General features: G+C 32.2%; 2 protein-coding genes and 1 long non-coding RNA gene across 5 annotated transcripts; all 3 read left to right on the forward strand.

The window, feature by feature from the left end:
• Window positions 1-858: 858 nt before the first annotated feature.
• Window positions 859-2,388, forward strand: LOC114174507. The gene is made up of 3 exons (XR_003602689.1): window positions 859-1,033; window positions 1,145-1,222; window positions 2,270-2,388. It is a non-coding gene; the product is annotated as an uncharacterized LOC114174507 (long non-coding RNA).
• A 3,014-nt stretch (window positions 2,389-5,402) lies between these two features.
• Window positions 5,403-9,596, forward strand: LOC114181569 (E3 ubiquitin-protein ligase SINAT2-like). 3 transcript variants are annotated; one of them, XM_028068222.1, is made up of 4 exons: window positions 5,403-5,494; window positions 6,968-7,263; window positions 8,187-8,573; window positions 9,018-9,596. In XM_028068222.1, the coding sequence occupies exons 2-4, from the start codon at window positions 7,042-7,044 to the stop codon at window positions 9,336-9,338; spliced, it is 930 nt and encodes a 309-aa protein (XP_027924023.1). In that variant the 5' UTR covers window positions 5,403-5,494; window positions 6,968-7,041; the 3' UTR covers window positions 9,339-9,596. The 3 variants fall into 3 exon arrangements, with proteins under 3 accessions (XP_027924023.1, XP_027923889.1, XP_027923956.1); XM_028068088.1 differs by having other exon boundaries at window positions 5,411-5,564; XM_028068155.1 differs by having other exon boundaries at window positions 5,420-5,713.
• Window positions 9,597-11,251: 1,655 nt separating this feature from the next.
• On the forward strand, window positions 11,252-13,819 carry LOC114195602 (probable protein kinase At2g41970). The gene is made up of 8 exons (XM_028086128.1): window positions 11,252-11,428; window positions 11,804-11,968; window positions 12,071-12,318; window positions 12,399-12,525; window positions 12,617-12,890; window positions 13,083-13,215; window positions 13,298-13,384; window positions 13,574-13,819. The coding sequence occupies exons 2-8, from the start codon at window positions 11,875-11,877 to the stop codon at window positions 13,697-13,699; spliced, it is 1,089 nt and encodes a 362-aa protein (XP_027941929.1). The 5' UTR covers window positions 11,252-11,428; window positions 11,804-11,874; the 3' UTR covers window positions 13,700-13,819.

The following is a 13,819-nucleotide window of genomic DNA, read 5'->3' on the forward strand; positions in this document are numbered from 1 at the left end:
CACACTTTTTTTTTAATGATTGATTGGTTTTGAATTAAGTTCTGAATTTGCAGTTACTTCAAAGTTGAGGAAAATAAATTAGCTAATAGGAAAATTGTTTCTATACAATAAAATATTTTTCACTTCTATCATAACGAATATTTATAATATAAAAAATATTTTTTTAATTAAAAATAATTTATGTTTATTGGCAGACACAGGCCTAGCAATCTACAAAATAAGATATAAATGACTTTTTATTACCTATTTTTTATTCATACGCAGTAGAAATAAATCTCCTTTGGGTGAAAATATGCGATGAAAAATCCATTAAGCATATTTGGTCAAAATAAAGGGAGATGTAAACTTAGTGAAAATGGGGTGAGAATAGCATGGACAATGAATAAATGTGGGATCCATTTTCCTCTTGATTCAACTCAATAAACTACCCAGGGGTTATTTTGCATAACTTTATTCACTCTTTCGGAAACACTTATAATAAAGGTTTGTTTTTACATTAATTCATTTAGAAAGTAACTTAACTTTATTCTAAAAGAATAGTTTCATTTTAATCATTTTTTTCTGATAAACCAAACACAATATAAAAACCTACAGATTCAAAATAACAAAAATAAAATTAAGCTACAAAATAACGAAAGAATAAAATTGATTTTAAAATAACAACAAAAATAAGATCAATTCATAAATAATTAATTTGATTTATGAAAAAAAATTGTATCATTACTTTTTTTGCAATTATATATATATATATATATATATATATATATATATATATATATATATATATATATATATATATATATTAAAGTTCACTTTCTGCGTTTTTAAGTTTTGAGTCAGTTTTGGTAAAAGGTTTTAGTCTAGCCCATTTGTTTTCACTCCAGAAAACCTTTCAACTTTTCTACTTAGCTTTTTACTCTTTTTCTCATGCATCCAAAACAGTTCCAACTCTCTCTTCTTTCTCTGAAACAGCAACTGAGCTAGGGACCTTGCAAAATCTTTCTTCGAGCTAAAGGGACATTTTTTCCTCCATGTAAGTCGAACTAAAGACTACCATTTTGTTTCCTTTCTTTTTAGTTTCGTAGCCTGATTCGGATTTGTGGTCATAGACCTTATTGTTTTCCCCTTTGTTCTTGTTTATCAGCTTCTTAAGCTGCAGTTGTACTGTGGTACTCTTCAGCTAGGCTTTCCCTCTCCTCGCAAGTCCGCTCCTAGTTTCGAGGTAAGAGAAGTTAGGGTTTATAAGTTTTCAAAATGATTTGTTTGTTTTAAACCTTGTATGTGTTTTCTGTTACTGTATTGATGTCTGCATTGAATTGTATATTGTATTTGCTTTGGTTTTGGCTTTGCATGGGTGAGCGCATGTGAGGATCTGTTGTTCTTGCCTAAGTGAGGCGTTTTTCGCCCAAATGAGAAACTCTCGTATAAGGGAGAATAATAGAAATTCGTCATTGCTCTCTGTCTCGAGTTGTCGCCTGAGCGAGGATCTCTCGCCTGAGCAAGAGTAATCTCGCCTAAGCGAAATGGGTTAGCTTAAGCGAAAACTCGTAGATGTTTCAGTGCTCTTTGTTTGCAATGTCATCCAGGCGAGGATTTTGAGCTTGAGCAAGAGACTCTTGTCGCTTGAGCGAAAGCTCTTTAGCTTGAGTGAGATTGACAACATAATTGTTTAATTACTTGTTTGCTTCCATGATTGAGTAATTTACCCCTTAAAGCATGAAGTATGATGCCATGTATGTTTTATGTGTTGTAATGAGAATGAGATTCATTATGCTTAGTATGAAATGATAATGGATGTGTTAGAATATGTATATGGTATGTGCTTGGCGTAATTCCATGAGTTTATTGAGGAGACTTTATGGTGGTGTTATTGTAGTGTATGTAATGAAATAAGGATTCAAGTAAGGCTACATCTTAACACTCTAATAAATCAGTCAGACTCACATAGAGTAGACTAGTTCATAAGGTGAGAGTAGTAGGAGGTCCTAATATTTGGCAAGATAATAGCCTTGGATGATCACGAACTAACCTTGTGTGTAGTAGAGGTCATGAGTGCAAGCAATCAATGACCGATCTCATTACATGTATCTGGATGATTGAGTTAAAATGTCTTTGAATTGTTTGCTATTATATGTTGCTTGAATTTAATAGTTTGTTTATTTATTCACAGTGTTAAAAAATATTTTTCTCTAGCTTACCCTTTTTCTATGTGTCTATTCTCTTGTTTGGTTTTTCTTTTTGCAATGATTACCAATATTGGTGTGAGCAGATGCGAAAACTCTTGATAATCATGCAGATGGTGGGGATGCGATTGTTTAGTTTATGCAGATTTGTTATTGATCTTTTAAACATCTTCTAATAAACTATGTTATTTGTAATTCTTTGCTCAGTGAAACATTCCTTTTGCCAAACTATTTTATATTTTAAGACATGATTATGACATTATTTTGTGTTTATAGTACTTCCGTTTTATTATATTTTGGATGATTGTAAAAGATTAATTTTTATATACTTTATATCACATGTTTTACTTTATATTATAATTACGTGATATTTTATTTACTATAATTTATTTATTAGATAGGATGTCACGCATATATTATATTAGTAATTTTTATTTTTTGAGTTTCATGCATATATTTGAAAATGAAAAGTGTTCTTTTCATCTCTGTTACAATTTGTTTTTTTTATGTGAACATAGTACAACTCTTTAATTTTTTTAAATAATTTATTATTTTCGTAGTCCTCATTATAAAAATAATTTATTTTTAGATGAAATATTTAAATATTACTTTTTCTCTAATATTTTTTATCAATATTATTGTTTCAGAAATTATAAATAGTTGCATTTACAATAAAATAATTTTATCAGTCTTTCTCTTATGTTAATTGTATTTAGATTTGATTTTTTTTTTCTTCCTTTATATATAGATTTGACAAATACTACTGTACATACTAACTTTTATCTTCTATCAACCTTATGAAATCTTAACTCATACATAAAGCTGATCTCTATTCATATAATTTTCTTTTTACTTCTAGTTAAAGATTCATACAAAATTCTTATCACATTTTTTTTGTGCATATCAAAATAATGATCAATATATACTTTAAAGATTTATTAAGATACACTTAAAATAAGATTGAGTATTAAAAAAAGATGAATAACTTATCCTTTTTGTGAATATAATTTTTATTAACATTTCACTAACTTATTACTATGTGATTAACATTTTAAAAAATATATTTATAAAAAAAGCGAGTCAAGATTTTTTATTGATTTTTTTTGTTGTCTTCTGCTGAATATTAAAAATACACCGTGTTAATATTTCAAATATTTTTTAATATATTTTAAAATATCAAAATTAGTGGTAATTAGTGTATTATGAGAGTACAATAGAGAAATAACAAAAAAAATCAGCGAGAATCCAAATTAAAAAAAAAATTGTATAAACTTTCATATTTATTTATTTATTTGATAGTCTAAATACTTTAGTCAACCTCATATGCTCTCTTATTAATTGAATTTGACTTGGTACACTTTGTTAAAGTAGTTTTATGACAAAAATTATAAAAATATTTTTCAATTTTAATTTTAACCCAAATGTAGACTTAATTAGTAAGATTGTTTTTAACAACTTGATTAACATTTACCAAATATTATTTTGTTTTCTTTCTTGGCTGCATTGTGAAATCATTTACTGACAAAGAGTGGTTAAGGTAGGGTCCATCTACATTAATTTGTCATTAACTTCCAAACTCACAATAGGAACCAATCTTTCATTTTAAATTTTCACTAGTGTTCAATGTGTGCAATTTTTTCTAAGTTTGTTGGATTATACATTAACATTAGGTTTAATAATATTTTTTTCATTGTTATTAAAAATTTTAAAATATAAATTACTGTAGTCTCTTCCATTAAGATAATTATATTAAATTTATTGATCATATTATATATCACTCTACAAGTTAATATTAAACGAGATATTTTTTTGTTGTGAAATATTTCTTAATTTTAGTGATATTTATTGTAGCTTATTTACATGAAATACATCCAAAATAGTTAAACAGTTTTTCCATTAAGTTCAGGTAAGTAGAAAATGTTTGATAAGAACATTTTTTTTATATATTCTAATTAGAGACAAATAAGTTCAATATATATTTTTTATTTATTAAAAATTATTGAAAATATTGGTCAAGGACATATTTTATACACCTAATCTTACGCATTTAATTAATTAATGTATTTTAAATTATTTTATTATTTATAATTAAATTTTAATATATAAATATTAATATTTTAAATATAATATATATATATATATTAAATAATATACGAAAAAATTAATCTTTTTACTTTTTTATTTAAAAAATAACAATCCACCAAGTGTTAGTTACCAGACAAAATAGATTAGAGTACATCGATGAAGTCAAAATAGTAATCTTATATACTAAGTTGTGGTAATTTGTCCGTCATCTTATCTCTAATTTTAACTTATGAATCATAATTTATATCATACAACATAATTCAATTTAATTTTAATTTGTTATGATAATTTAATTATTTTTAAAAGTACGTGTGAGCTCTTATCTTTTAAATAGGAAAAAAATTGATCTAAATTTATAAGAATTAACCAAGAATTTGCAATGAAACATTATCCTCATGAGAGTGAAGTTTATTTGAGTAATTCACATGTTTATTTCTTTCTTTATTTTTTTTCTCATTCTTGTTCTCAGTGGAATCAAGCAACCTAACTCACTTATTGATCCTAATTATTGTTCATTGCGAAGATGACTTTGTATAACTGCTGTACAAAAAAGTAAGAAAAAACAGCATTCTCATTCACATGCTACACGTGTGCTTGTGTTTTTTTTTTCAAATGTTAGTGTGTTTGTATGATGTTAAGGAATTGTAAGAAGAAAACAAAGAAAAAGAGAAAAAAATGTAAAACTATTACAAAGATATATATTGTGTACTTTTTTCTATCTGTTTATATTATTTTCTTTTATACAATTACAATTATTATTTATTTAAAATGTGAATGTTGATGCAAACAAATTCAAAGAGACGTTGAGAATGACACAGAAAACAAAATAAAAGAATAGGAGAAGGTGAGATTAAAATAGAATATTAAAGGTTTTTTTTTTTCTTACCTTTTCAGTTAGAGGAAAATGGCATGTTGGAGAGAAAATGGTAGATAAAATTTCGACAAGAAAAGAAGAAAAAAAAAAAAGGTTTTGCTTTTAAACGTCGCGTGCGGGAAGGGTCACTGGACCACCTTGTTGTCTTGGCAACGTATCGTTAGGAGCGAGACCAGACAACAGAGACGAAGACCCCAAAATATTTTTTTATTCTCAAAATTCAAACCCAAATAAAAAAACAAATTAATAATAATACAAAAATTAATAATAATAATAATTCAGGGGAGGAAGAAACAGAACACAATACAAGGAAGTTCTGCGATTTCGAAGCAGAAGAAGGACAAGAACAAACGTTAGTATTTTTCGCCATTCATTTGCATACCAACAAGACACGCTTTTTTGTTCAATCTCCATAGCAGGGGGTAATCTCCGTAACTCCCGGAGCTCGTTCCGATCGCTACTTTCATTTGCATTCTGCTTTCAAAAAATTTTATTTATTTTTTCTCTTATTCGCCCCAATTGCTTTGTTTCCCACACACGCACGCAGTCGAGGCTCGGAATTCTCAACTGGGTATTTGTTTTTTCATGTGTTTGTTAGTGAGTTTTTTAGATTTTCTCATCTTGTGGTTGTTTTTGAATGTATGTGTTCAGATTTGTATGCATTTGGCTGTCATGTGCTTGATTTTTGTTGCTCTGTGATTCCATGTATGAGATTGGTTCTTGCATATATTAAATTGTTTAACCGATGTTGTTTGGGATTTTTTGTTTTTGATTTTTGATTGGTTGTATTGAGTAGGAAAAGAAAGTACTTTGGCGAAGCCAGCCATGCTACTTATGCTGGTTAATGAAGTTCTGGGTTCTTCTGTTGCGTCTGTCATTTCTTCTGGCTAGCTTTTATCTGTTTAATGGATAATTTAACTAAGGGAAGAGGTAAGGGATGGAGAATAGTGATCAAATGGTTCAGTTTTTGTGTAAAAGTTAAGGCACAGGAACTGCTAGATGTCATTAAGCAACACAGTTTGTTTGTTCTAATGTCATTGCATTAGAAAACAAAGAACTAGGACGGGTCAATTTTAGTGAATAGGAACGTGCTTGAAAAATTATTTGGGTTTGGATTTTCCCAATGAGCCTCCCGTGGCCTGGCGGGACACGAAGAAGTTATTTTTTACATATATGAGTTTTGGTTTGTCTGTTATTTGTTCTATTCACCCTTCTCAACTTCAAGCATTTCGGAAATTTGAACATTGATTTAACAATTTCACATTAGTTTAGCAGTTGGAGTGATATATTGTTTGGTAACAAATGTATGTTATACTTGTCTTCCTATAATCTTGTAATGACATAGCATATTGACTGATAGATTTTTGCTTGATATTTGGAAAAGAAAGTTACTATTCTGCTGCAGTTCTTTAATGACTACGAATAATTTTTGTCATATCTGAAAGGCTTTGTGGTTATTTCTTGTTGTAAAAATTGTCATTTAGTAAGTAATTTATCCATGTTATCATCTATTGACAGTGAAGGCCCGGTTTACTGAGTTTGCATTTTGGTTAACTATGTAACATTTCAGACATATCTTTATTATTTGCATGATGTTTTCCAGAAGTACTCAAGCACTTAAATTAGCAGTTAATCTAGTTACTGTTGCATGTGTGTATAGCTTACCTGAAACTTTCATACTTCTGTCTGAAAAATGACATTTTAATTAGTCTTGTATGTTTCTTTTTCCCCCTCCCTACTACTTTGGATCACAAAATATCAAATTTGACTATTGTGGAATCTACTATGTAAGTTCTTATGCAATGATCATTTGAATGTATAACAGATGTAGCATTTCATAAAAGTAAGAGCTTTGGTTTCTCGTCATCTGGAAAGAAATACTGTAGATCTGGGTTAGCAATGGCTCCTGGGAGCAGTGTTTTCAAAGAAGTTCTTGAATCTCATCTGATGTCTTCAGACTATGAAACAGGCAAGGCTAAATCTGAGGCCAAGAGTAACAATACATCTACAAAATCTAGTGTTGGGTTGAATGGAAAGAACGGAGTTAGTTCAAATAATGGGGTGTACGAATTACTTGGATGCTCTGTTTGCAAGAACTTAATGTATCCTCCAATTCACCAGGTACAGTGCTTGCAATTTCTTACTTTTGGGGTCTATGTTGGTGTGCGTGGAAAACTTCTGTGTGTAATTCATGGTGCATTAATGAAATAGATATAGACACACAAATCGTGGCATTGTGATTTTTATCGCCATAGTCCTTATAAGATGGCTGTATTGTATGTGAAGATAATATCACTTCCGCAACCTTGTTTTTCGTTGACAAAGTGGGATAAGTTTAGTCATTGATCTTGATGCAGTGATCAGGATGAACAGATTTAAATGATCATAGCTGTCTGTTCAATTTTTCTTTAGTAATGTGAGTTTCACGATAATTTTCTATCCAAATCTGCTCCCCATCTGTTGTCTTTAACTCTCTCATTGACATCAGTGAATATTTTGGAGTGTACAGAAGTAGCTATACAAATATTAAGTTTATAACCACTTTCTTTTTTTAATTTAGTTCAGATTCCCTTCCCATCCTGCAAAAGAAAGGTTGGGAATGAGAGTGCTGATTCTGCCTATGTCTATGGATATATATGGTTGAATTGCTTATGCTAAGAAGATAGTTTTGAAAACATGACTCAGGTGTTGCTAGTTTAGTGCGTTTTTGGAATTCCTTCAGTTGAACTGAATGCCAATCCACCTCCTCTTCCTTCTGTGTAAAGTGCTCTGGGAATTGGGATTTTTTGTTCATGTTTTCAACATATTTCCAACACACCCTTATTGTTGTTGTTGTTGGACCTTTTCACTGAAGGCTATATCCATCTAATCCTCATGTACTGTTCTGCCTATTCTACAGAGAAGACGGTTGGATGAGGGTCAATAAAACATGCTGAAAGTCTGAAACTTTTTAGTCATTATTCTCACTTCTCATGTTTACTATGAATATGTCCTGTCTTGGATTTTTCTTTTAATCTCTAATATTTTGAACATGTTTGTTTCAGTGTCCAAATGGCCATACATTATGTTGCCACTGTAAAGTTGAAGTCCACAACATCTGTCCATCTTGCCATCATGAGCTTGGAAATATAAGGTGTTTGGCTTTGGAGAAAGTGGCAGAATCATTGGAACTTCCTTGCAGATATCAGAATCTAGGTTGTCATGATATATTCCCTTACTATACTAAGCTCAAGCACGAGCAAAATTGTGGATTTCGTCCATACAATTGCCCTTATGCTGGATCTGAGTGCTCAGTGATGGGTGACATTCCAACTCTTGTTGCCCATCTCAAGGATGATCACAAGGTTGACATGCATGATGGATGCACCTTCAATCACCGATATGTCAAAGCAAATCCTCATGAAGTTGAGAATGCCACATGGATGCTAACTGTAAGTTATGTAATGAATTGTAGTAGCTGGAATGTTGGATGATTTGATGTACTATTTTTCATGGACTGGCATTTCTTACATCATGTTAGTTTTGTCATATCCCCTAATGTATTTAATTTCATGTGTGCACATGGCCATGCACGTTTGTTTAAAAAAACTCTACTTGAATATTTTTAATTCTGTGCAAGTAATGTTTATAATCATCTTGGGTCACATGACATACACGTAGACACAGTCTTTTGACTTTTCATGAATAATTTGAAATATGGAATTGTTTTCCTCTTTGATCTGCTTTTTAACATTTCTTTAAGTCTAAAGTTGATATACGGATCCACCTTTGGTTTTCTGAATGCATGTTGTCATGATGTTAATTTCTAGCACATGCCTAATATAAAGAACCCCACTTGACATGTGAGAAGTTTTTCTTTTTTCTTTCTTTTGCAGGTTTTTAATAGTTTCGGAAGGCATTTCTGCTTGCACTTTGAGGCATTTCAGCTTGGCTCAGCTCCAGTGTATATGGCTTTTTTGCGATTTATGGGTGATGACTATGAAGCAAAGAAATTCAGCTACAGCTTAGAAGTTGGTGCAAATGGGCGCAAACTTATTTGGCAAGGGATTCCAAGGAGCATTCGTGACAGTCATAGAAAAGTTCGAGATAGTCAAGATGGACTTATAATTCAGAGGAACCTGGCTCTTTATTTTTCTGGTGGAGAAAGACAGGAGTTGAAGTTGAGAATCAGTGGTCGTATATGGAGAGAAGATTGAGCGATGTAAATACAATGCTCTTATAAGAGATGTAACCATTGTTTTAAGATTTTTGCTTTCTGACAATGAATGAAGCACTATGTCTGCTTATCTCTCCATAGATTCTCTTTCATCTCCTTATAGTCTGTGTCTTAGTTGTGAGGTTTACTTTCAATTTGGCCCAGCTTTCTTTCTTTCCTTTTTGGACAAAATTATGTTCTTCTGAATATTGGAAATCTAGCTTACACGGTTGAGTAAATTTTTTTAGACTTTCTTGCATTAATGCTACTAATATATATGTGTGTGTGTGTCACTTTGAATTACTAAATCAAAATGAATTAACATAAATGGTGTCTATTAAATAAAGCAAAGAAGAATTAGACCAATGCATAATGTTTTAGTTCATACAATTTTACAAACACCTTGTAAGCACGGATTTACAAAGTTTCGTAAAAAAAAGTTTCACTCCTAAGACCAAAGTTATGGTTCATTTCATTTTAGAAACACATTGTGATAGTGTAAAGGATTTGTGAAGTTTCAAAAAAAATACTTCTTTAATCTAGCACCACATTCAAACTCAAAAAAATTCATCATACCTTTACAACATCTTTATGGTTCATCTCTATCACGAGGTTTTGCTTCTCTCTTCTTTGCTCACGCTGGGTCACTCTACCAATTTCATTTGATCTTTCTTTATTATTTAATTTGACTTTTTCTTATGTGTGTTCTGTACTCAACATTTTCTCTTTGTTCAAAGTTTCTTTTTGCTCATAGGTTCTCTTTACTCATGGGTTCTTTTAGCACAAGGGAGTATATAGAATACAACAACTAATACGTTAACTCATTTCCAAACACTAATCAAATGTTGTATAAAGAAAATATAGTATACCTTAATGTCACAAAGTCAACGTCTCAATGTTTTCACTTGAAAAAAGGGCACTTATATACGAATATGCCACAGTCTTCCTTCATAGAATTTTTGTTATCAGCTCCTTCAGAGAAAAATAACAAAAAGAAGAGTAAAAGTTAGTTGAATGGAAAATTCACAGTCTGTATAGAGATGTGGAAAGTCAAGAACCTTGATAATGGAGATAGAAAAGTTTAAAGTTTCAGAATTATCGCGAAAATAGTGCCAAGAATCTTCATCCCTTGTATCCCATCACTAATTCATTTCTTCATCCCTTATCCCTACTTGTAGGTTTTCCTCTTAGCTTTTTCTCCTCCTTGACTTTTTTTGAGTTTAATCTTTAGTTAAAAAAATGTATCACCTCAATACATTACAATTCATTAAAAGTGAACTTATGGCATGAAAAATTTAAATATATTATTACACCCATTCCTTTTTATTTATTCATTTTGGAAGGTAATATATATATATATATATATATATATATATATATATATATATATATATATGATGAATCATATCCAATCCAAGTGTTATCATGATAATAATCTCATACAATTGGACTTCATTGATGAGCATCACTACATTAATTTCATTTTTTTTAAAGGAACATAAAAACTTATTCCGACATCATCAAAATGTTGTTTGTAATGAGATCTTTAAAAATCCTAGGCGAACACATGTTTAGGACAACCGATAAAAGATACATTGACAGATAGGCAGTGGTAAATCCAATCATTGACACGAAAAGGAAACATAAAAAACCTCGTAATACAAGGTGTTAAGTACGTAGGAAGTTGCCAGCATATAATTTGCACGTCATGTTTCGGTGTCAGATAATAACGAAGACTTACAAATAACAATAATAACCATATAATACAGAGAGCACTAAAATAGTAGGAAACGAACGAAGGACATGCATCCATCGTGGGGGCACGTACGTGCAACACAACCCTAGCAACGTTGGCGCACACAACAATTGTTTATCTTCCAACCGACATTCCCGGCAAAAACAATAACATCCACCTTTCTTCCCGAACCAACTTTCATTACACCAAACTTACCCAACTACTCCAAAACTTTCCTCCTTCTGCATTTCCCAATCTTTCACTCTCTTTTTATTTTTCCCTTCGTAATATTCTTCTTTGTCGTCGACTCATTGCATGTGCCATCGTAGAACGTGATTCATCACAACTTTCTTGAGGTAATTAACCAGATAACGTCGTCGTTCTTCCACTTCTAGATTTTCATACACGAGGAGGGTTTAAATCTTTTACGTGTATGTGGGGTTGATTTTCTCCCGTCAGCAATTCATGATTCTGCGTTCCTTCAACAAGAAATTTATTGCTGCTTCCTTTCTTCAACGTTAAAGACAGAATTTTTGTTATTTACATTGTTCGTGGTTTGATCCTACAGGAACAAAAATCTGACCTTTTCTTTTATTGATCATGTTCATCACCTCTGTCGAAAACACGTTCTTGAGATTTTGGTAGTGGATGAACGAAAAAGTGGTTGCGATTGGATTTTATCTTGTTTCCGCATTGTCTGTGGAGAATTTGAGCGTTGAAAATGGTTTCAGGTGATTGATTGAACATCGATCGTTTCTGTGAATATGGCTTATTGAGAGGTGCAGATAGGACCAGCTGAAGTATGTTGTGCTGCGGAGGTGCAGAGGAGGAGAGCAGCGGCCCCCCTGCGAGCCAATACACTGCACCACCTAGGGGTAGCACATACGGCGGAGGAGGTGGTAACATCTTCATATTTGTAATTCTCTTTTTTATGCAATACGTTTCTTTCCTCTGCAAGGTTATGGATAATGATTTGCAGTAACCATGGGTGAATACAGGAAGTGCTAGAGGAGAGCCTAGGGGTATTGCAAAGAGTGCCCCACAGAAAGTGTTGCCGATTGAGATACCCTCTATTCCATTGGAAGAGTTAAATAGGTTAACAGATAACTTTGGTGCAAAGGCTTTCATCGGCGAAGGTTCCTACGGACGGGTTTACTATGCAAAATTGAGTGATGGAACTGATGCTGCTATTAAGAAGCTGGATAACAGTTCTTCCCCAGAACCTGACTCCGATTTCGGCACTCAGGTATGCCTTTTGATCTGAGAATGTAAACCCATTTCCTCATTCATCATATCTTCTCACACATTTCACTATTCATCTTGCAGTTATCGGTTGTTTCAAGACTGAAGCATGACAACTTTGTCGAGTTGATTGGATACTGTCTAGAGGCAGAAAACAGAATTTTGGTATACCAACATGCAGGCCTTGGTTCTTTGCATGACGTGTTACATGGTATGTTCAACACTGAGACATGTGTTTGTTCTATTAAGAAAACAGTTTCTGGTTCTTTGTCTGAACTCTAGGCTTTTGCTACTGCCATCAGGAAGGAAGGGTGTACAAGGGGCTGAACCTGGTCCAGTTCTAAATTGGAACCAAAGAGCCAAAATTGCGTTTGGTGCAGCAAAAGGACTTGAGTTTCTTCACGAAAAGGTTCAACCTTCTATTGTTCATCGCGATGTTAGATCCAGCAATGTCTTACTGTTCAATGACTATGAGGCCAAGATAGCAGATTTTAGCTTGACAAATCAGTCTTCTGATACAGCCGCTCGGCTACATTCAACAAGAGTCTTGGGAACATTTGGCTATCATGCTCCAGAGTATGCCCTCAATGAAACCTTCTTAAACATTTAGCCATAACCTTAAATGCATACTGAAACATATTTGTTTCTAGACAAGTGTGTCTTCAACTATTAGCAATAATTTCATGTTCCATTCCATCCCATCCAAACACTATCCTTTGTTGTTAGAAACAAACAATACCATGTTAAAATGATTACTTTCATCTTCAGGTATGCCATGACTGGGCAGATAACCCAGAAAAGTGATGTTTACAGTTTTGGTGTTGTGCTATTAGAACTCTTGACTGGAAGAAAACCAGTAGATCACACAATGCCGAAAGGACAACAAAGTCTTGTAACTTGGGTATGTGTTTGTTTGATAACCTTAATTGGTTTTCTTCTCCATATTACAATCATAATAATTTGTTCTTCTTTTATTGTTCCAGGCAACTCCAAGGCTGAGCGAGGACAAAGTGAAACAATGTGTTGATCCTAAGCTAAACAACGAGTATCCACCAAAGGCTATTGCCAAGGTTTATATGCAAACTTAAATTTATAAAACCACTTCTCTGAACTTCGGTATTTCTTTTCTAACTTCATATTTCTTCCGTAACCAAACAGTTAAAATAAGAATAAAGAACATTGTCATAGGTTTTGTATAGTTTTCATTATTCATGGTAATGTGTGTGTTGTGACTGAATATTAGAAGTGGATAAATGCAGTTGGCAGCAGTGGCAGCGCTTTGTGTTCAGTATGAAGCTGACTTCAGACCAAACATGACGATTGTTGTGAAAGCTCTTCAGCCACTTCTCAATGCAAAACCGCCTGGTCCTGAACCTCATGCTTGACATTGTGATCTCATTTAAGGGTTATTAGATTTTTGTGCAATTTGTAACACAGTGATGAAGTTGATTTGCTTCCATTGTCATATGATTGTATATTATGCTATGCCAAAGTTTATTTGGTTT

The sequence above is a fragment of the Vigna unguiculata genome, chromosome 1 (genome assembly GCF_004118075.2).
Source record: "Vigna unguiculata cultivar IT97K-499-35 chromosome 1, ASM411807v1, whole genome shotgun sequence".
Taxonomy (NCBI): Eukaryota; Viridiplantae; Streptophyta; class Magnoliopsida; order Fabales; family Fabaceae; genus Vigna; species Vigna unguiculata.